Below are 21,702 nucleotides of genomic sequence, written 5' to 3'. Positions count from 1 at the left end.
GTGTGTGTGTGTGTGAGAGAGAGAGAGAGAGAGAGAGAGAGAGAGAGACAGAGACAGAGAGAGAGGCAGAGAGAGAGAGAGACAGAGACAGAGACACTTGCATGCGTATGGAAGTTAGAGACCCTCAGGTGTTGGTACCCCTCCACCTTGTTAAACAGGCCTCTCTGTGTTACAGCAGACACAGCTGACCTGCTTCTCTCTGTGTTACAGCAGACACAGCTGACCTGCTGCCTTTCCAGAGCTTCTGCTTGGCCTCTTACCTCCCCACAGGAGATAACACCAGTGTTACAAAGCATGTACTACTGTATCTGGCTTTTACAGAGGATTTAGGAGTCCAAAAATCAGGACATCATAGTTTTGTGGAATGGACTTTCCCTAATATTTTGTTTCTTAAAAAGTAACAGCTGGGCGTGGTGGCGCACACCTTTAATCCCAGCACTCAGGAGGCAGAGGCAGGCAGATTTCTGAGTTCAAGGCCAGCCTGGTCTACAAAGTGAGTTCCAGGACAGCCAGGGCTACACAGAGAAACCCTGTCTCGAAAAACAAAACAAAACAAAACAAAACAAAACAAAACAAAACAAAACAACAACAAAAAAAGAAAACTTCTCTTGGACTTGGGCCTTAACGTCCATGGGTTTTGACTCTTTCTTATTTTCCCTAAAGTCCGTGTTTTTAGATGAATATAAATTAGCTATCCAGGGAAAAGCCCACAATTATCTAATTTTCAAAGGATATTTGATTCCTAAAATAGCCAATGAATTCTTTAGAACTGCTTTGATAAACTGCAATGACCAATTAACATCCATTGATGTGTGTGCTGTTTATGTGTAATGTGTACATGATGAAACATGTCCCTGTGCCCTGTCTGACACACACAGAAGCCAGAGCAGGACATCAGGTGTCTTCTAGCACTCTTCACCTAATCTCCTCAAGACAAGGTCTCACTAAAGGAGACCCTTGTCTATTGGACTAGACTGGCTCTGGACAGCGGGCTCTGGGATCTGCCCACCTCCACTTCCAGTGCTGTGGAGGTTACAGACTTGTACAGTTATCCTCACCTTTTATGTGAGTGGAAGAGACTCGAGAGAACTGAGGTCCTCACAAGTGCTAATACCCACTGAACCACCTTCCTAGCCACAGTATGACGATTTATAATAATCTGGCTTTGTCAGCCAGGTTGACAATGACAACAAACTCATCTGAAGACAAAGGATACTTGTTTTGTTTGCAGACAGGATTTTTCTGTATAGCCCTAGCTGGCCTGGAACTCACTATACAACTAGGCTGGCCATGAATTCACAGATACACCCATCTCTGCTGAGATTTTAGGTGTGGGTCGCCCATGGCAGCTAAGTATACTTTATTGAACCCACCAGTGGATCTGAATCAACATCTAAGCTTTCTATTTTTGTTTTTGAGACAGGGTTTCTCTGTGTAGCCCTGGCTAACCTGGAACTCACTCTGTAGACCAGGCTGGCCTTAAATTCACAGAGATCCACCTGCCTCCACCTCCTGAGCGCTGGGATTAAAGGTGTGCATCATTACCACCAGGAAACATCTGAACTTTGAAAGTATACTTTGTATTAGATAGTGAACACGCACAGCAGCTCCATCAAGATCAGGCACTTCATTCATCAAGGAGAACGCCAGGGATGGCTAGAGCCCTGAGCTTAGAGACTGAGCATAAGGTTATCCTGGGCTCATTCAGAAATTCGACAAACTCAGGCCAAGCATCTTGTGGACCTTGGCTCCCTCTTTGATACCATTTTATATAGCTGTGTGGCCTTGAACAAATTAAAGCTAGTTTTGTTTTGCTTTTTAAAGACCCTAGATGTTCTAGAATTTAAAGTTGTTTATGCAATTTCACCTGGGTATTCCTTAACAAAGACAAACATTTCTATAATTTTACTAAAAGAAATTCCCTATGGAACAGTAGATATTTCTGTATAGCTTCAACCCAAAAGGAAAAATTAAGGAAAGATAGAGAAAGTCTTGGGATTAAAATTTTAAGAGAATTAATGTGAAGAATGCCTACTTTTGTGAGACAGCACAGAAATACTCTTCGTGTCATAGAAACTCCAGACTATACACATTCATTATCATATTTTAAGCATCAAAACAACCTGTCAGACAGACCACCTACTTGAATCTGAACATGAAATATGGAGACAGGAACTGTGTGTAATTGATTTTAGCTCACTTTATCATGGAATCAGAAAAAAGCCAAATAAATATTGAGGTAACGAAAGGTGAAAATGAAAACATTCAAAGTCATTCTAATTACTGACTCTCTTCACAATCTGTTCTCTGCTATGCAACTTACCCTGACAATAAGGATCCACTTAATTAGAGAAAGACCAAATCCTGAGATGGCCCCATACCTTCCCGCAGCTGAGGTGGTCAGGCAAAAAGACAAGAAAAACCCAATCCAGTTGAAGAGGAATGCCACTGTAAGAGTGGAGGGAAAAGATACGTTAGCCCAGCACAGGAGTGTGCTCTGCAGCAGCCTCTGCTTGTGTGGCTTCCCGCTCCTTGACAACCTATCTCTGCCTCCCCACAAGCACCCTGTCTTCCATCTGAGTCTTACGCTTTATCCTCCATGGGTGCTGCTGTCAGTGCCCAACAACCTGTTCCTGTCTTTGCTGCCATACGGGCAGTAAGTAAACTAAACACGTTGGAAATTAAGCTGGAGCCCCAGGGGAATGTGATGCGAGGCTCTCATCCTCCTGCTCTGTCTCTGACAGTTCTTAGCATCACTTCTTTTGCACTGCGTTTTCTGTGCTTTTAACAGAGTAAATAAAAAAGTGCTCACTGCTAAGTGAGGTGCATCAAAACATAAATATCATAAGACAGCATTAAAAGTGGGAGACCAGGTTGACTTTGGTCTCTCAGGAAAATGGAAGCTTCCGGACCAAACCCATCAAAGCCGCTGCACTCCTCCTCCAGCCCTGGGTGTGAGCAGCTGTGACACAGTGCACCTGTGGCCTGCAAGATGACACTTGGCCTGTGTACAAATGCAACACCCATAACTGCTTTAATCATACTTTCCATCGATGAATTCAGAGCACTCAGGTTTGTAGGAGTGTATATACTGGTGTGTACATACTTACTGAAAAAAGTTAACATAAAAATCCCATCGTTTCCTATCCTCAGCTGGTCAGTATCATCAAAATCATCCCGGCCCACAAAATCTTCATCCTAATTGAAGGAAAAAGAATAAGGCAAAGTCATAATGAGTTATTTCTAGACAAATGACATCAGGAAAAATACAAGGAACAAATACAAGAATCTAGAAGTGCATTTATTACTGGCTCAATTCAGAACTATAACTGTTATCACTCAGCAACTCAGAGCAGATATGAATCATTTTAGTATCTTCAAAGCCTTCTAAACTAATTATTTATTTCATAGTCCAAGCTACTATTCTTATTTTTTAAATTAAATTTATTTTTATTTTATTGGTGTTTATGACCACATGTATGTCTGTGTGAGGGTGTTGGATTCCCTGAAACAGGAGTTACAGACAGTTGTGAGCTTCCATATGGGTGCTGGAAATTGAACTCTGGAAGAGCAGCGAGTACTCTTAACCATCGAGCCATCTCTCCAGCCCCACTATTCTTATCACTAGTTATTCTTTGTACTATAGACTGAACCTAGGTCCTCACAAACGCCAAGCCGGAACTCTACCATTAAGCTATGTTTCTATCCACATACCAAATTCTTTCAAGAAAATCCTTAGCGAGGCACATCTTGAACCCCAGAACTCAAGAGGCAGAGGCAGGTAGAACTCTGTGATTTCTAAGCCACCCCGGTCTATATAGCAAGTTCCAGTCCACCAAGGGATAAATAATCAGACCCTATCTCGAGCAAGAAAAAAAAAATCACCTACACAGGCTCTGTTGGAGGCTGTGGTAGTTTGAATAGGTTTGGCCCCAAAGACTCATGTTTTTTAGTCTTGATCCATGGGGAGTGGCACTATTAAAAAATGTGGCCTTGTTGGAGGAAGTGTGTCACTATGTGGTTGGGAGGGAGCTTTGAGGTCTCCCCCTATGCTCAGGCTCTGCCCAGTGTGGAAGACAGACTCCTCCTGGCTGCCTGTGGATCAAGATGTAGAACTCTCAGCTCCTCCTCCAGCACCATGTCTCCCTGCACGCTGCCATGCTTCCTGTCATGTTGAAAATGGACTGAACCTCTGGATCTCTAAGCCAGCCCCAAATAAATGTTTTTGCCTTTATAAGAGTTGCCCTTGGTCATGGTATCTCTTCACAGCAATAACCCCCTAACTAAAACAGAGGCCTATACTGTCAGGAATATAGAGCCCATTGAAGAGGTAACACTGGTAGTTCAAGTGCTTCCTGAGGCTGAACCAAGGGCCAAGGACAGAATGCTCGTCCATGTCGAGTACCTGGCTATCCAATGCTCAGCAACACATGTTTGCACTGGAATACAGAATTGACAACTCAGTCCTTACTGACAGATAGGATCTGTCCATTAGAATCTGAAAAGACAATTATTATTACAGTCTAGAAGGAACATAGCCCTGGCTAACACTAAGTAGAGACTATGTATTAAATAATTTGAAAGTAACTTGGATACCTCAAAGTAAAACTCAACACACTTTTACATAGCTCAGTAAGGGCTTCTCAAATGGAAGCAAAATGTCTTTGGGGCAAATAGCGCTTGAAGATCCATAACAAATGCTACAGGTGTTCCCTCTGGAGACTGGGACCTATATAGGGACATTGGCAGTGGCCACTTTCTTTGTAATTTAACAAACTTCCTCCACTATTGGAAAATTTTATGATACATAATTTGCTTTATACTTTTAAAAATTAGCAAGTATCTAATACTCTGACTTATTAATATTAACAGAATGTGATTCAAAATTGAAACTATTTCTGTTTTAGTATTTATTTTGCATAATTACTCAAAGATATACTGCAAGGATAACTTAGGTAGCTTCTGAGAGCACTGTCTGTATCTTTAGTTTTCCTTCGGATCCTCTGTATACCCCATGACTCCTTCTATCACTGCTGCTAAGCTCATGCTTTCAAAGCACCACTAGTTCTTTCCATATTCTTGTTCAAAATTTGAAGATTCTCCCTAAGCTACACACCAGTTGCAAATGTCTTGACTTATTGTTCCAAGAATATAAGAACTGACAGTTCTGGTCACATCTCCAGACTCCTTTCACAAACTCCTTGCTCACATAAAGCTCTTCCATCCACAAACCCCCTAGTTAAACAAATGTATGTTATAGGCTTTTCCCTCTATCAAAACTCTAGGTTATCTACAAACCCATTCTTCTCCCTATGATCATCTAGTAAAAAGACACAGCTCTTGATGTCCACAGCTCATGTGCAGTATAGGTTTGCATATTTGGGAGCCTTTTACCTAAGCTGGATGTTTTTTTTTTGTTGTTTTGTTTTGTTTTGTTTTGTTTTTTCCGAGACAGGGTTTCTCTGTGTAGCCCTGGCTGTCCTGGAACTCACTCTGTAGACCAGGCTGGCCTCGAACTCAGAAATCCACCTGCCTCTGCCTCCCGAATGCTGGGATTAAAGGCGTGCGCCACCATGCCCAGCTCCTAAACTGGATGTTAAACTCCATGCAAACAAATCTCCTTATCTATTCACTACAAAACATATTCCACCCTATATAAAAATACCTTTATATATCTACCTTTAAGAAGTTCCTAAGCATGAACACTTGCCTAAAGAATTTTAAGTGTTTGGTAATTAATCTGAGCTAATTTTTATACTGATCTATTCACCAGAGATTCCAACAGGTCTTCAGAGTGCAGTGACAAACTTACATGAAAAAGATGAAGGAAACTTACCTCTCAGTGGAGCACTGGACAGAAGTTAAGCACTATTAAAAGTGCTAGCTAGACTAAAGAGGGAACACTTCTTTTGGTGACCTAGCAGAGACATTGCTGTGACTGGCACAAAAAGTAAGATGCAGTGACAGGCATAAACAGAAACGTTCCTTTGCATGAAAGACCTGCTGTAATTGGTGCAAACACCTTCACTGGCTATGTAAGTAGGTTGTTTGGGTCTACTCGGTAAGTTGGCTAGGAGACAAACTCTCCTGGCTGCTTCCTCAGTCTGCAATGTCACACCCAATAAAAGGATTCTCACTTGGTCTTTACTTGTCTACTTTTAAGCAGAGCTAAGGGTCCCAGGCTGCACAAGAGCACCGTGCTAGAAGGTGCTGCTTGCTGCTGCCACTCGCTGAGTACCTGCTTATTTTTGATTCCTTTCTTCCAGCATCCCATGCATTTCAGGCTGGCTATGAACTCAGGATGCAGCTGAGTATGACCTAGAATGTGTAATCCTCCTGATTACAGGTATGTGCCACCATATTTGATACATGTTGTGCTGGAGATCAAACCTGTACATGCTAGGCAAGCACTCTACCAACTGAACTACACCCCAACTCCTATCTGCATCAATCTTAAATCTGCTAGCTTCCATGTCCAGCAAGCTGGGAGGAATCTAAACTTACAAATTACATGATCTGGAATGTTTGAGGTACAATGTTTACTGGGATGACGCTAGGTCTCATGAGTTTAATTCAATGATGTCATTTGTATTTCCTCTCTTCATAGGCATCCCTAACAGCTAATACCAAAGTGTATACAAATCAAGGCATAACCAATGTACTTCCTTAGTCCTTTCCACCTACCCCTGGAGGCCTGAAAGAGAGGTGGTAGTAGAAATATCCTTTGAAATACAGGAAAATGAACAGGTCAGTGATTTTCTGCCTAGTGCATCATATTCAGGGGAAAAAATGCTTATTATTCCAAAAGAAAATACATATGCTTAAAATCAGCAGTAATCAAGACAATTCTAATAACTTAATAGTGGGATAATGAAAATAAGTGAATTCCAACTAAGCAGCCCAAAACAACACAGATAAAGCCAGTGCTTACTCTTCCAGGAACCAAAGGGATCGTAGCTTCAGTCTTGGTTCTCTCAGCCTCGTCATAACTGGGCAGTGTTGTAGCCACATTATACGATGGGGGCTTTGGAAATCCAGATTCATCTTTGTAGTCAAAATATGCTGCAAAAAAGGAAATAACAAAATCTATCTGAAGCAAAAGATATTTATAAATGAATGTAACACTCAGGATAATTTTAAAGTGTATATTTAAAAGCCAAATTCACCACACCTTTAATCCTAGCACTCAGGAGGCAAAGGCACATGGATCTCTGAGTTCAAGGGCAGCCTAGTCTACAGAGCAAGTTCCAATCCAGCCAAGACTACACAGTGACTCTGTTTATAAATTATCAAACAAACAAGTAAATATAAAATAAAATAAAACCTCACTTTACACCTTTATTCTTAATTGTTTTGGATCACTATTAATTTAACAGGCATTTACTTCTGTGGCACTGGGAATCAAACTCAGGGCCTTGTGCACTGTAGGCAAGAACTATACCACTGAACTGTATCTCCAGCCCTCTTTTCACTTTTTACTTTGACCACGCTATTCTTGAACTTAGAATCTTCCTGTCCCAGACTCCTAAGTGACCACTAAACCTGATAATTTAAATAGTTAAGGAAAAAAACACGTAGGCAAACACAGTACGTGAGCCAGCATGATAGCACATGCCTGTGATCCCAGACATTTGGGATATGAATGATACAGGGTCACAAGCTCTAGTCCAGCTTAGGCAACATAGCAAGATCTCCTATCAAAGGGCTAAAAAGCCTTCACATGTGCACTAAGATCTATACTGTGGTTACTCTTATTAACAAATTAACAAACTTAATATCCATGTGCTCTTGTTCTCTCACTCGTGTTTTTACTTCACATTGTTCTCTGATGTGCTGAGGTTACTAATTTGGTTATAAAATAATTCTCTCTGTGAAATCTTCATTTCCTCTTCTGAACAGTGTATTTCTAGCTTACCAACTAATCATAATAGAAAAGATGTATTTATAAGATTAACTTCTAGGGGGCTGGCCAGATGGTGCAGCAAGTAAGAGCACTGACTGCTCTTCCAAAGGTCCTGAGTTCAAATCCTAGCAACCACATGGTGGCTCACAACCATCTGTAATAGGATCTGATGCCCTCTTCTGATGTGTCTGAAGTCAGCTACAATGTACTTATGAATAATAAATAAATCTTTTTTAAAATTAACTTCTAAATATTTTTTTTAACTTTTGAAAAAAGAAAACCCTGTAGTCCACCTCCCATTTTTCTTTCTTTTTTCCTTTGGTTATAAATTAACTTCTCTGTTAAATTTTTTCTTTGAACAAGATCTTGCTGTGTAACCCAGGCTGGCCTCAAACTACCATTGCTCTGCCTTGACTTCCAAAGTACTGATACTAGAGGTGTGAGCTAACTATAACCAGTAAGTTTAACATTTTTACTATAATGCATTATTGAAACGATAGCTCATCAATGCCCCTCGTTAACAGAAAACAGAAAGGAAACAATAATCTCCCTCTTCCTTTCCCTCATATTTCTCCTCGTCTTTAACAGGATCTAGCCATAGAAAGTCTGTACTCAAACTGTCTCCAGTCTCAGCCTTCCAAGGGCTATTACAGGCATGCGCCATCATGCCCAGTATTCAGGTGCTGGGTGTGGAGGCACAACCCTGTAATCCTAACACTTACCATCTAGGTAGAGGCAGGAAAACTAGGAGTTCAAGATCATTCTCCCTATACCTAGTTAATGAAGATAATAACCTAGTCTATGACAGACCCTTTCTCAAAACAAAACAAAAATTCAATATCCATTTAAAAAACAAACAAACAAACTTCCTTATTTTGGTCACAAATGTCTAGAAGATATCCACTAGTATGACCCAGGCTCTAACAGTCCGGTGACAGAGCACCTGCCTCATATATACAGGACCCTAATTTCAGTCTCCAGTATTGCAAGCAAACGCCCAAAGAAAACATAGTCACTGGTAAATTATTTATTAAACTCTTTCTCCCTCATGATTAGAGAACAAAGGGCTGAAAAGACAGCTCAGAATTACAAGTGCTTCCTGCCACTCCAGAGGCCTCCAGCTTAGTTCCCAGAACCCCCACTGTGAAGCTCACCTCTTGTAACTCCAGCCCCAGGGGATCCCATGCCCTTTTCTGGCCTCTGCTAGTACCCACACAAACATGGTGTATATGCACATATGTGTTTATATAAATTTGAAAAAAAAAAGTAAAAGTAAGGATATACAGTTATTGTATATGTACCTGAATATACCAACAACAAACAAAATCTCAATAAATGGGGGAGAAGGGGTGTTTGGCCATGTTCCCAAGTTGGAGGGCATTACACAGATGCCAAATTTTGTGTATATGTGTGTCTGTGGTATATGCACATATGTTTGTGGTGAACACTTGTGTCTAAGCATACACACATATGGGGAGGCTAGAAGTAAACACTATATATCTTACTCTCTTTCTCCCCACCCCATTTTATGTGTGGGCTTGTGAGGGAGAGGGTATTTGGTGTACCACATGTGTTTATGTACAAGTTCATGTGCGTGTACATACATGGAAGCCTGAGGTTAACAACGGACACCTTCCTCTATCACTCTATAGTTTTTGAAACAAAGTTTCTTAAGTGAATTTGGAGCTCAGCAATTGGCTGGACTGGCTGGCCAGAGAGTTCCTGAAATCCATCTATCTTTAGCCACTAGCATTGCAGTTAGGGATATATACGAAATCCTGTCTCAAACGCAAACTTACTCTGTCTCTGTGTCTGTCTGTCTGTCTATCTCTCTCTCTTTCACACACACACACACAGAGACACACACACACATCCTCCACAACTGATAATGACCCCACTATCTAATTGGATTTATCTACCAGAGATTATATCTAGTTATAATCCCTATATCAAAAGGAAAATCTTTAGAAAGAATATAGAATGTAGATTAATAAGGTAGAAGTATTTGAGAAAGAATATCTAAACTGGTTAAAAGTTGAAAGCAGTAGGGTCAGGAGTTAGGGCAAGCCCCAGCTACACAGAGTTGCTTGTATGGGTTATGAGAGCCTGACTCAATAAACAAAACCAACTCCCTCCAAAACCAAAAGAATTCACAACTACAGAGGGTAGATATTCAAATGTTCACCAGGAAAGGAATGATTTTGGGTAGCAAAACATAATGGACTTTTGATGGTGAATGAAACAATGAATTTAAACTCTTATTAATGAAGTGGGTAATAGTCATGATCACAGTCTTGTAATCCAGGCTGAGGAACAAACCCAGGCCCTCATACATGGCAAGCAAGCACTCTACCACTGAGCTATACTCCCATTCTCTTGGTGATCTAGTCTTAGGCCAATCCCATGACATAATACAGTTCTTCCAAAGTCTGAAACTTGGAAGGGTAAGTTTCAGGAGCTCACAGATAAAAGAACCATAACTACTATAAGGGACTTGAAATGCAAGCATATCAAGATCAAAGCTTAGAAACTAAAGCCAGACTAGAGGTAAGATGCTGACCTATGGTCCACACAATTAAAATGGTGGCTTTAAGACCCCAGCCTACTAATGGAATAAATCAACTATCAACAGCCTTCCCAAGATCCCAACAAATAAAAAGACGTTCAGGCTGTTAAGGCTTCACAAAGATGAATGTCTTCAATTTGCTTATGCTGAAGTAGAGGTGGGTTCAACAGTGGCACATGGCTCTATCTGCCACTCTGCCACAATCCTGCTTTATAAAATATGGAAGTGGCTCTATTCAAACTGGTGGACCGGAGCTGAAGCAATAGCTCAATGACTAAGAGTCCTTGTTGCTCTTGCAGAGGACCTGGGTTCGATTCCCAGCACCCACATGGTAGTTCACAACCATTTGTAGCTCCAGTTCCATGGATTCCATGCAAGCAAAACACTCTCACATAAATTAAGAGACAGAAATCTAACTTTAAAACAAAACTGGTGAACTTTGAAGGCCTACAGCAGAAGTGATTATCAGAAACTCTAGTTACCGAAAATCCTCCCATAGCTGTGTTTTGTCTCACACGCGAGCAGCTTCTCTAACGAAGAAATTACGAAAGCCAGGGGATCACCCAGTTCTCAGCCCTTCCTCCCTTTCTTCTTTGTGGGTTGTTTTGTTTTGTTTTTTAATGTTTATGAGTGCACTGTAGTTCAGACACACCAGCTCCCATTAAGATGGTTATAAGTCACCATGTGGTTGCTGGAAATTGAACTCAAGACCTCTGGAAGAGCAGTCAGTGCTCTTAACCACTGAGCCATCTCTCCAGCCCTTCTTTGTATTTTTATTTTGGTTTTGTTTGTTTATTTTTGAAACAAGGTCTCATGTAGTCCAGGCTGACCTCCAACTTGCAAGGCATTTTTCCAGGGCTGAGGCTGCAGGTGTGTGACATCACAGTGTGGAACTTATTCCTCAGTTTCCCCTTTCTTTATGAGTTAGCTGGAATGAACCTGAGGTCTCCAAAAAGGCAGCACGGTAAGTGGGGTCTGGGGGTTGGCTTCCAAAGTCTTTCTGCTTTGCAGAGGGTCATCTTCTCCGTGTATGTGACTTGCATTGTGTGTCTGTTTCCTCACCACTAATAAAGCCCTTTTTTACCAGCTGGAAAAAAGGAAAGGTGTGTTCATCTGTTTTTCAGAATGAGATTAACAGTAACACCAGTTTTCACCTTGGCCTACAAATTAAAATTCATGGGAAGAAAACTTATGGAAAGCTGAAGGGAAGACAAACAGCAACCAACAGCTACTGGACGAGTCTGAGAGAGTGTCAGGCAGCCCTGGCCCCAGCACTTACCTGCACTCTCTGCCGTGATGCTGCTGTATGGTGGAGGAGCATCACCTGCAGTCTGCTCAGGTTCCCCAGGCTCCTCTTCATTCTGCAACTGAATAAAAAATCAGATTATGAATACACACATAGGACAAATTCTAAAGATGCAAACCTAAAACTAGAGTAGCCTATCTGGAAGGCTGCCTGGCACTGTGTTTGTTTCCTACACCTTAAAATGTGCAAACTCTCTTCTAAAGTATCCTATTCCCAGGAAGAAATATTTTATGGAAATAATCAGACAAAAAGAAGTTACATAAGAATGATACTCCAAGTAGGCATGGTATATTCATATAGGCCCAGCACTTGAAAAGCTCAGGCAAGAGCATCAAGAGTTGTACACAAGACTGGAGAACATAAAATATGAGGGTTATCAAAAACCCAGAAAAAGCTAAATGTAGCCCAAGCTTGTCCCAAATTTGTCAAGAAGCTGATGAAGGCCTTGAACTCCTGACCTTGCCAACTCTGCTTCTCAAGTGTTGAGATTACAGGTGTGTGCCACCATGCCCCGCTATCAAAAATAAGACTCAGGGAAAAAAAAATAAATGAAGAAAACTTGACAACTTGGATACTTATAGAACTATTATATGAAAGGCTGATTTTTATCAAACTACACATTGTATAACTTTGTTTGCAAAAGGTAAATATATAAATGGAAAGCTCAAGAGTGACACATCTACAATTCAGCACTATCTCTGGGTAATGGAAGTATAAAGATTTCTTGTTTACATTTAGACTCTAATTTTTAGCACTGAACATTCATCACTTGCATAATTTCTTTAAACTCAGAAAAACAATCTGATAGGACAAAGAATGAAAACAGGCAAACCAAGCCTTACCATTTTATTCACTTAGTATGTAGACATTTAACATTAAGTAACTGAGACAGTTCTGAAAAACAAATTCCAACCTCTGTCAGCACACTGTCTGAGTGGTTAGATTTTCAGTTTTAGAGCTTGGAATCAAACTCTGGGTTTTAGGAATACCAGGCACGTGGTCTCCAGAGGAGCTGACTCTCCAGCTCCTCCAGTTATTTTAAACAGCTCACACTGAGTGAGTGAGTGAGTGTGTGTGTGTGTGTGTGTGTGTGTGTGTGTGTTCCTATTGCTGCTGCTATGGATGGCCCACCCAAGTCACTGTCATAAAACAGAGATGTCCCAATAGATTGTAGTTTTTAAATGAGCTGTTCTAGACAGGAGTTAACTATAAAGGGAATTTACTGGTGTAAGCAGTAAGACCTGCTCCTGTTTCAGTATTACCACACAGGAAGCCAACTGAGGTGCTTGTGAAACACACCAGCTCTTAAGCACACTTTACAAACAAGTCCACGGTAAACTGAGGCAGAACAGAACAGAGCTTGGGGTTCTGACATGAAGCAGAGCCTGCATCAATCTCCAAGCATGTGCTATGCAAAACTAGGTAACTACCAAAGTTTAGCCTGACATGGGTCCTTGGGCCACATTCTTAGCAGTATCTATCATCTAGACACTTTTTGTCCCCACCCCCATCCCTGAGCTGGGTATGAAACCTAGCACAAACATTTTACCACTGATTTTCATTTCCAGGCCTTGCTTATTTATTTGTTTGTTTTGAGACAAGGTTTTTCTGTGTACCTTGGGCTGGCCTGGAACCACTAATCCCCTTGTCTCAAATACTGGGACTACAGGAATGTGTTACCATTTCTGGCTTTAGCCATTTTTAAGCTCTAACAATCTAACCTTAAACTTTGGGCACTCCCAAATACTTGCATTGTAACCTAAGGTAAGTTTTCCCTCAGAAATGAAAGCATAGAGGTAAAATAGCTATGGGAAAGCAGATGCTCCAAGGAAATCAAATAGTCAAATTTTCAAAGAGCTCCCGGCAGCAGTGGTCGCCTCAACCATTGGTCTTAATATTATCTGAAGCCCTAGAAAGATGCTCTCAGCTTCCTCATCACTAATCAGCGCTATATGAAAGAAGACAGCACCAAGCAAGAGACAGACAAGAGAGCAGGATTCAAGAATGCAGACTTAACTGCAGCAGCTGGTTCCGTTTTGTATGTCAACCTAGCTTGACATTTCTAACCTGCTTTAACATTCTGGAGTCTGGTCAAAGCAAGCATGCTTCCTCTCCATAAGTTGGTTTCAGAAAGGAAGCTTGGCAGTTCTAAGAAACACAGATATTCAAAAAACTCAGGGGGTAAAAGAAGTCTGCCATTCCAGTAGCTGTGAGATAGGTTGCCTGTCTCCTAGCAACGTGGAAAAGTGATACCTCTTCAGCACAGTAACAGATAACAGATCAGAGAAATTCCAGCCTTCTTAGAAACACCATCTCTTTTGGTGAGGAAAAGAGAAACACTACCAGGTCAAGATTTCCCCCCCCCCCTCTTAAAATATGGTATTTTAGAACCATACATTTTCAACTAAAAAGTGGAAAAACAAAAGCAACTCGCACAAAAACACTATGACTATGGAGGACCCACATGCTGGGCTGACCCCCAACTCACAGCCTCCTCCTCCTCATGCAGCAATCTAATTACTTCCACACTGCTAGTGATAAAACTAGGCTCAGGAAAGCTGCTCTAAAACACAACACTATCGGGGAGAGGGAGCAAAAAGGCCACATATGCTGATCACCATCTACATGTAATGATGGTTTGCTGAACAACAGAAACTTAAGCATCTACAGTCTTACACGTTAGGAACTCAAGTCTATCACTCACCAATGAAACAGTGAGATACACGCACCACAACTAAAGTGCAGAATGTGTTGGCAAACAGCTTACTTGATTCCATAATGGATTTTGCCCACTTCCTGTTCTGTCCCTGGGAACCTTTCTGGTGCAGGCTACCCAGCCATGTCCCTTTAGGAGATCCTCCCTCTGGATGCTAACAGAGAATGAAGGTGTTTTTCTGGGTCAAGGCTGGAAAGAATCCAACTCTTCCATCAGCTGGGACCAGTGAGCCCAGGTCCAGCTTAACTATCACAGTATGGCCTGGCTGTAGTGAGTGAGTCTTTGAGGCAGGTCTAAAATGGGGAACTTAACTCAGAGCACACCAAATGCTACTTAGGAAGGAGGTCTCTGGGGAGTCACAAATACCACTAAAGCTAGATTCACACCCCCCCTTTTGTTAAATTTCAAACCAATTTTATCTTTATTGTGATAAACAATAATGACTTTTTTTTTTTTACAAACAAAACCAAAACATTACTTACAAATACACAGAAAAATCCAGATGTAGAGACTCACACCTATAATCTCAGTACTTGGGAGGTTGAAGATGGACCATTAAGGACAAGTTCCAGGCCAGCCTGGGCTGCTACACACTGAGATCCTACCTGCTCTACAAAGGAGCCATATACAAAGTGCTAAGTTTAACATGAAAAAAGTTTAATATGTGCGCGAGCGTGCGCTCTCTCTCTCTCTCCCTCTCTCCAGCAAGATGAAAATAAGCCAATAATCCAATAACCTGACATTTCAAGTGGCTTTTTGCTTTGTCACACTCTTACACCGTGTGCTGACTTTCTCATAATCCCACTTGGTGCATGGTCTTAATAAGCCATGATACCTTTTGGTCTTGATAACCTTGATTTTAAAAACTATGTATCATGGAAGCTGGAGAGATAGCTTGGCAGTTAAGACTACTGACTTCTCTTCCAAAGAACCCAGGTTCAATTTCCAGCACCCACATGGTGGTTTACAACCATCTGTTAACTATGTGTATGTATATGTGTGTGTGTGTGTGTGTGTGTGTGTGTGTGTAAAATTTTTTTAAAAAGTCTTTTAGAACTAGAGAGACATCTCAGTTTTTAATGCCTGTTCTTCTTCAGAGGACCTAAGTGTGGCCTCCAGTATCCATGGTCACATGGCTTACTACCTGCTGTAACTCCAGCTCCAAGAGCTCCAATGCTCTTCTCTAAGTTCTCCAGGTAACTGGCACATATACAGAGACACCCGCAGACACACACACACAAATAAACACAAATGAACAAAAGCTTATAAAAATAAATCTAAGAAATCTACAAAGAGGTGCTATTATTTTGTTTTTAAAACTGAGTCTATAAAATATAGTGCATCTAAAATAAAGGGACTATCCTCCTTTGACTCTAAGTACTATGCCTATTAGAAATAAATATAACATTTCAAATTAAAATCTGAGCCAGGTGTAATGACACTTGTTGGTAGTCTCAACTTGAGGGGAAACTGAGGCAAAGGATTCATTTAAGCCTAGTAGACTAAGGCAAGCTGGGAATCCTGGAAACGAAGTATATTCCTATCTCCAAAAACAAAACAAAACTGCTAGTTATGGGTGGGAAGACAGACCTATAAATCCCAAGAAGTTGAGAGATGGGAGATAGGAGAATCAGGAAGCCAAGGTCATCCTTGGCTACATAGTAGAAACCAAATATCCTCACTACAGAAATCAGATACAGTTCTAATAGAAGCAACTTTGAATTTAGTTATCTGAAAGACTCTTATAGGGGCTGGAGAGACAGCTTGGTGGATTAAGGTGCCTGCTACAAACCTGACAACCAGGGTAAGCCAGACTCAGTGATGTTCAGCCATCCTATAGGGATATGGGAGGTAGACAGGAAAAATTCTGAGAAACTCTTGGGCCATATAGTCTGGAGTATATCGAGAGGCAGAAATTAAAAGAGAGAGCCTGACTCAAAACACAAGGTGTAAGGAGGGAACCTCCACAGGCATCCCACTGCAATATTCACATACACACATCGCACACAGACCTTCAGGTTTAAAATGAGCTGTTTTGAGGAACAGCAAAGTAAATCTAAGACTGGATATCACTAAGAGGCAACATGTAATCTTACAACGAGTGGTACTAGCCCAAGACATTTACATTATCTAAAGACTAACAACGAAAAAAATTCTACTATATCAAGTAGGTATGGTTAAGTACACCTATGACCCCAGTCCTTGGGAGGCCGAGCTGGCTTCTCTACAAGCTCAGGACTCTAGTCTACACCCGAGTCTCAATAAAACCAATTCAAAACAAACCTCAAAAATCTTTACACCCATATATAAGGTGTCAATATATACCTCACATAAACAAAAGAAACATGACAAGTAATGCAAATTAGTTAACAGTTCCATAACACTATAAATATTTGCACTAGATAATTTGTTGAGTCCTATTTAATTTTACCATTCTAAAAGTTTAGGTTTTTTTCAAGGCAGGATTTCTCTGTGTGGTCCTGGCTAATTTTAGTTTTTTGGTTTTTTTTTAAAGACTTAACTTTATGTGTATGAATGTTTTATCTGCATGTATGTATATGGAACACGTATGTGTCTGGTGTCTGCAGAAGTCCGAAAAAAGGTGTAAGAGGCTCTGGAACAGAAGTTATAGATGGTTATGAACCACTATGTGCTGGTAACCAAACCCAGGTTCTCTACAAAAACAGTAAGTGTTCTTAACCAGTGAGCTATCTCTCTAGCCCCTGTTGGCATTTCATCTTATTTTATTTTTTTGTTTGTTTTTCAGGGCAGGGTTTCTCTGAGTAGTCATAGCTGTCCTGGAACTCAGTAAACCAGGCTGGCCTCAAACTCAGAATGCCTCTGTCTCTTGAATGTTGGGCATGTGCCACCATGTCCAGCTTTACCTTAGAGTCTAATCTTTTAAACATCTCCTTACCAACTCACTACTTCAGCATACTCTAAATCATACCAGATGAGACAATGTAATTACCAGGAGGCGAACACACATTTCTGTAGATAAACACTGAATATGGTATTTTACTGTCACTCAGACATAGCCAGAGAGTGAGAACTGTACATTTTATATTACATCTAATGCAACTAGTGAACTTTAGCCTCATCAAGTTCTTTACTTTCTTTTTTTAAAGTGTTTTTTTCTTTTGTGTTTATGAAATTACAATATAGTGTGTGTGTGTGTGTGTGTGTATGTGTATGTGTGCATGCGTACACCCACTCACTCGGGCAAGAAGAGTTCTCTACTAACTTGATATTATTATATTAGGTACATTTTAGGTAACTCCGACAAGGTACAAGAGACTCAACTATATAAACGGCAACCTGATCTACAAATGAGCAAAAGAGGGCTGGAGAGTTAGCTCAATGGGTAAAGTACATGCCATGTAAGCATGAAGAAATGGCCTCAAATCCCCAGTACTGGGCATGGTGGTGCCTGCCTGCAACCCTAGCAATGGCGGGCAGACAGAAGGATGGCTAGGGCTCACACCCTAATGGCAAGGGCAAGCTCCAAGCCCAGTCAAAGACCCATCTCAAAAAATAAAGTGGAGACCAAGTAAGAAAGGCATCCTGCTGTCAACCTCATGCTTCTACACATTGCCTGCATAGGCAAGTGCACTTACACACATGTGTGCACACTCAAGCATCCCCCAACACACACAGGAGTTAAACATTTTCTCCAAAGATAGTATATAAATGGCCAGCAGACATAAATGCCCAACACTGTTAGATCATTAGAGATACTATGACATAACACTTCACACCCACTAAAAAGACAGAAATGGGTTCTGACGCATATGGAAAAACTAGAACTGCTGGTGGGGACAGAAAGAGTGTTCCTCAAACAGTGAGCCCAGAGTACAAAATTTGATGGCACAGAATTACTTGTAATGACCAAAAAATTCATCAACATACAAATGGATACAAGATCTGTGATTTAACCATACAATGAAACACTATTCAGCCAGAAAAAAAAGGGATAAATTGCTATGACATAAATAAGCTTTAAAAGCATTATACTAAGATTAAAGCCACTAATAAAACACTATATATTGTATGCGTTTATTTATATAAAAATGTTCACAAACTGCAATTTCACGGAGAAAGGTTAATGGTTGTTGGTAGCTAGGATAATTTGGAGAGAGTAGCAGCTGACTGCTGATATGTCTGAATTTCTTGCAAGGTCAGGGAAAATAATAAATGTGTTTAGAAATTAGATGGGGTAATGGTGATTCAGCCTAATGAAAATAGTTTTTAACTACTCTATACTTTAAAAGAATAACCTTGGGTTGGAGAGATGGCTTGGGGGTTGAGAGCACTTGTTGCTCTTGCAGAGAATCTGGGTTCAAGCCCTTGGCTCATAATTATTCATAACTTAAGTTCCACTGGATATTAACTCTCTTCTGACCTCCAAGAGTACCAGGCACACATAATAGTGAATGTACATACATGCAGACAAAACATTTATTGTATAAACATAAAATAAATCTAAAAAGATTCGAAAAGAATTTTAAGGAAATTTTAATTTAAAAAAAAGATGATATTGTTTTTATTTTTGAAAAGCCAATTCTATACTATATAATTTTACTTAAAGTTTAAAATTAACTATTCTACATCATTGTTCGCTTGCTAAGTCAGTATCTGTCACCCTCAATGAAAAGAAACCTATCAATAGCCCCACAAATTACCACAAGACATGTCTGTGAATGGGTGAAAAATGAATTATTGAAAGAAAAAAAAGGTTCCTGGGGCTGGAGAGATGGTGGTTCAGTGATTAAGAGCACTGAATAATTTTCCAGGACATGGGGTTCATGTAGGGAGCACCCACATGGCAGTTCACAGCTGTCTGTAACTCAAGGTCCAGGAGACACAACACTCACTTCTAGCCTCTATAGGCACTGTACACATGGGGCGCACAAACAGAGACAAAGCATCCATAAACATAAAATAGACATTTTAAAAACGGTTCCTTTAATAGCCAGTGTTCCCTGGGAGAAAAGCTGTTGCAGGATATTTGATCATACTGTAAACCCCAAGATGTGTTATTTACTGGGAAAACCTATTTCTAGTTGTGGTATGGCTCATCCCTTAGCACACACCTTTAACCCCTCTGGCTGGAATATAGTCATGACCTTAGAGAACACCTTTAATCCCAAACAACAAAGGTTCTTTGGAAAGTCAGCTGTGTTGGATAGTGTTTTGCTGGGGCAAACATGTGCAGGAGTGTTTTCCTGAAGCAAACACAGGTAAAAGGATGTTCTGTCAGAGCAAGCATGCGATGAAGGATTCTTCGCTAATGACATGCATGTATTGGTCCATCTTATATTGCATAGCTGAGTTACATTTGTTAGGACTCCATAGAGAGAACTGCACCAAAAACCTTCTGTCGGTGTGCTGCAGTTACTTGCCACAGACTTGGGATAATTGGCAGAGTGGTGTCAGCTGAGACTGAGGCAAGACCAGTGCAACACTTATTGGTCTCCAATCTTCACTGATCTTCACCTTCCTGAGAGAGCCACAGCTGAGAACTTTTCCTGGCATTCCTCCTGGTCCCTCCTGCTGACTTGTGCTGAGGCCAAGGCCTGGCTGTCTCTGTTAGGTAGTGCTACCGCTGTTGCTAACCTGACTCTGCCAAATTGGACTGCTGGTGTATCCGTGAAGTGTTTGTGAGTGGACTGAGCTGCTGTTGCTGACCTGGGAATGGAACTGCAGATTTCCAGACAACACAGATGGGAGTTGCTCCAAAGAACCTGTCTAAACAGGTCCACTTCCCTTGTAACCTTTCTTTTCCACTACCTCTGGTGGATGGTGGGCTAAAAGGGATGTTAAAGCATTTAAGAACCATCATTAAAAGTAGTCCTTGAAAAAATTAAAGTTACAGTAAAGTTAGTTTGTAGAAGAAAGCACACATGTTTGGAAGTGATGTCTAACTGAGTGGTAGACAAAGTGATGAATCAGAGAAAGATTTGAGAGAGCAGGCTATGCCCAACTCTCAAGAGGAACGGAAAGAGATGTAACGTAAGAGGGAGTAGTGCAGAGGAAGGGAAGGAGGAAGCAGTTTTACTAGGGCAGTGTCACCGAGACAGACTCAAGAGAGAACAAGTTAGATACCGCTGAAGACAGAATGAGCCAGAGAATGAGGAGTCAGAAGATTAGAACAGACTGCCAGAGTTAGGTTTAGGCCAAGCAGAGCAATTCAGTCAGAAGCCAAGAAAAAAGCCAGATTGAACCAGTCAGCTTGGAGAGGAGTTTGAGCCAGAAGAGCTGAGTTGACCCAGCCAGCCAGAGTTCAGAAAGAACTAGAAAGGGTGAGTTAATTCAGCAGTGAGTCTCAGAGGCTGGAAGATTCTCGGCCTAGGTTAGCAGACTTGAGACAGTGAGCCTCGGAGATGACAATTACTTCTGGAGAATAAAATACTTTTACCAAAAGAACTACAATCAAGACATCAAAAGACATCTAGACTGGGACCCCACTAAAGATGAAAATCATTATAATTATTGTCTTTTCTATTTTAAGAGCTGTTGTGGGTTTTTTTGTTTTTTCTTAAATAGAAAGTATAAACCCAGTCTGAGAGTAGTGATGCACTCCCTCAATCCCAGCTCTTAGGAGGGAGGAAGCAGAATGTTTACATTTGAGGCCAGCATGGTGCATAGTAAGTTCCAGATCAGCTACAGCATATAGAGTAAAAGTGTCTAAAATAATAAGTAATAGATAAATGTGCATTTAAATGTTGCACAATTACAGCATTTAGTCTACCCAACAATATCAGAAAAAATAATATAAATATGTAAATCTTCCAATACCAAAATGAAACCAAAAAATGCACTAAAGAAAGGAAAATCACGTAATTGAGGACAATGGCTTAAATATGTTTAACAGACCAAGCAGTGGTGGTGAATGCCTTTAATCCCAGCACTTGGGAGGCAGAGGCAGCAGATTTCTGAGTTCAAGACCAGCCTGGTATACAGAGTGAGTTCCAGGACAGCCAGGGGATACAGAGAAACCCTGTCTCGAAACTGCCCCCCTCCTCCCCCAAAAAAGTGCATAACAGGCAGAATGCTTTACTCTAAGAGGCAATCCTTAAGTTCACAGAGCTTCTGGTTAAAAGCTGTATGGCTGTCCCTGGTAATATAAATATAGCAGATGAACACTTGGTTTGGCAGGGAAAATGAGTTCTTAGAAATGAGAGCAAATACAGCCAACTGTGATCACCAAC

General features: G+C 40.9%; 1 protein-coding gene across 2 annotated transcripts in view; it reads right to left on the bottom strand.

Moving 5' to 3' along the window:
• Positions 1 to 21,702, bottom strand: part of Ndfip1 (Nedd4 family interacting protein 1) — a 46,291-nt gene that overhangs the window by 10,445 nt on the left and 14,144 nt on the right. For both annotated transcript variants that reach the window (NM_001355749.1, NM_022996.2), the window contains exons 2-5: positions 11,749 to 11,836; positions 6,932 to 7,062; positions 3,111 to 3,198; positions 2,324 to 2,448 (exon numbers count right to left, since the gene is read on the bottom strand). In NM_001355749.1, coding sequence (NP_001342678.1) covers positions 2,324 to 2,448; positions 3,111 to 3,198; positions 6,932 to 7,062; positions 11,749 to 11,836 — 432 coding nt within the window. The remainder of the gene's footprint in view (positions 1 to 2,323; positions 2,449 to 3,110; positions 3,199 to 6,931; positions 7,063 to 11,748; positions 11,837 to 21,702) is intronic.

Source organism: Mus musculus, chromosome 18, assembly GCF_000001635.26.
Source record: "Mus musculus strain C57BL/6J chromosome 18, GRCm38.p6 C57BL/6J".
NCBI classification, from domain to species: Eukaryota; Metazoa; Chordata; class Mammalia; order Rodentia; family Muridae; genus Mus; species Mus musculus.
The sequence above is the reverse complement of the archived record's forward strand: the minus strand, read 5'-3'. Positions and strand labels throughout refer to the sequence as shown.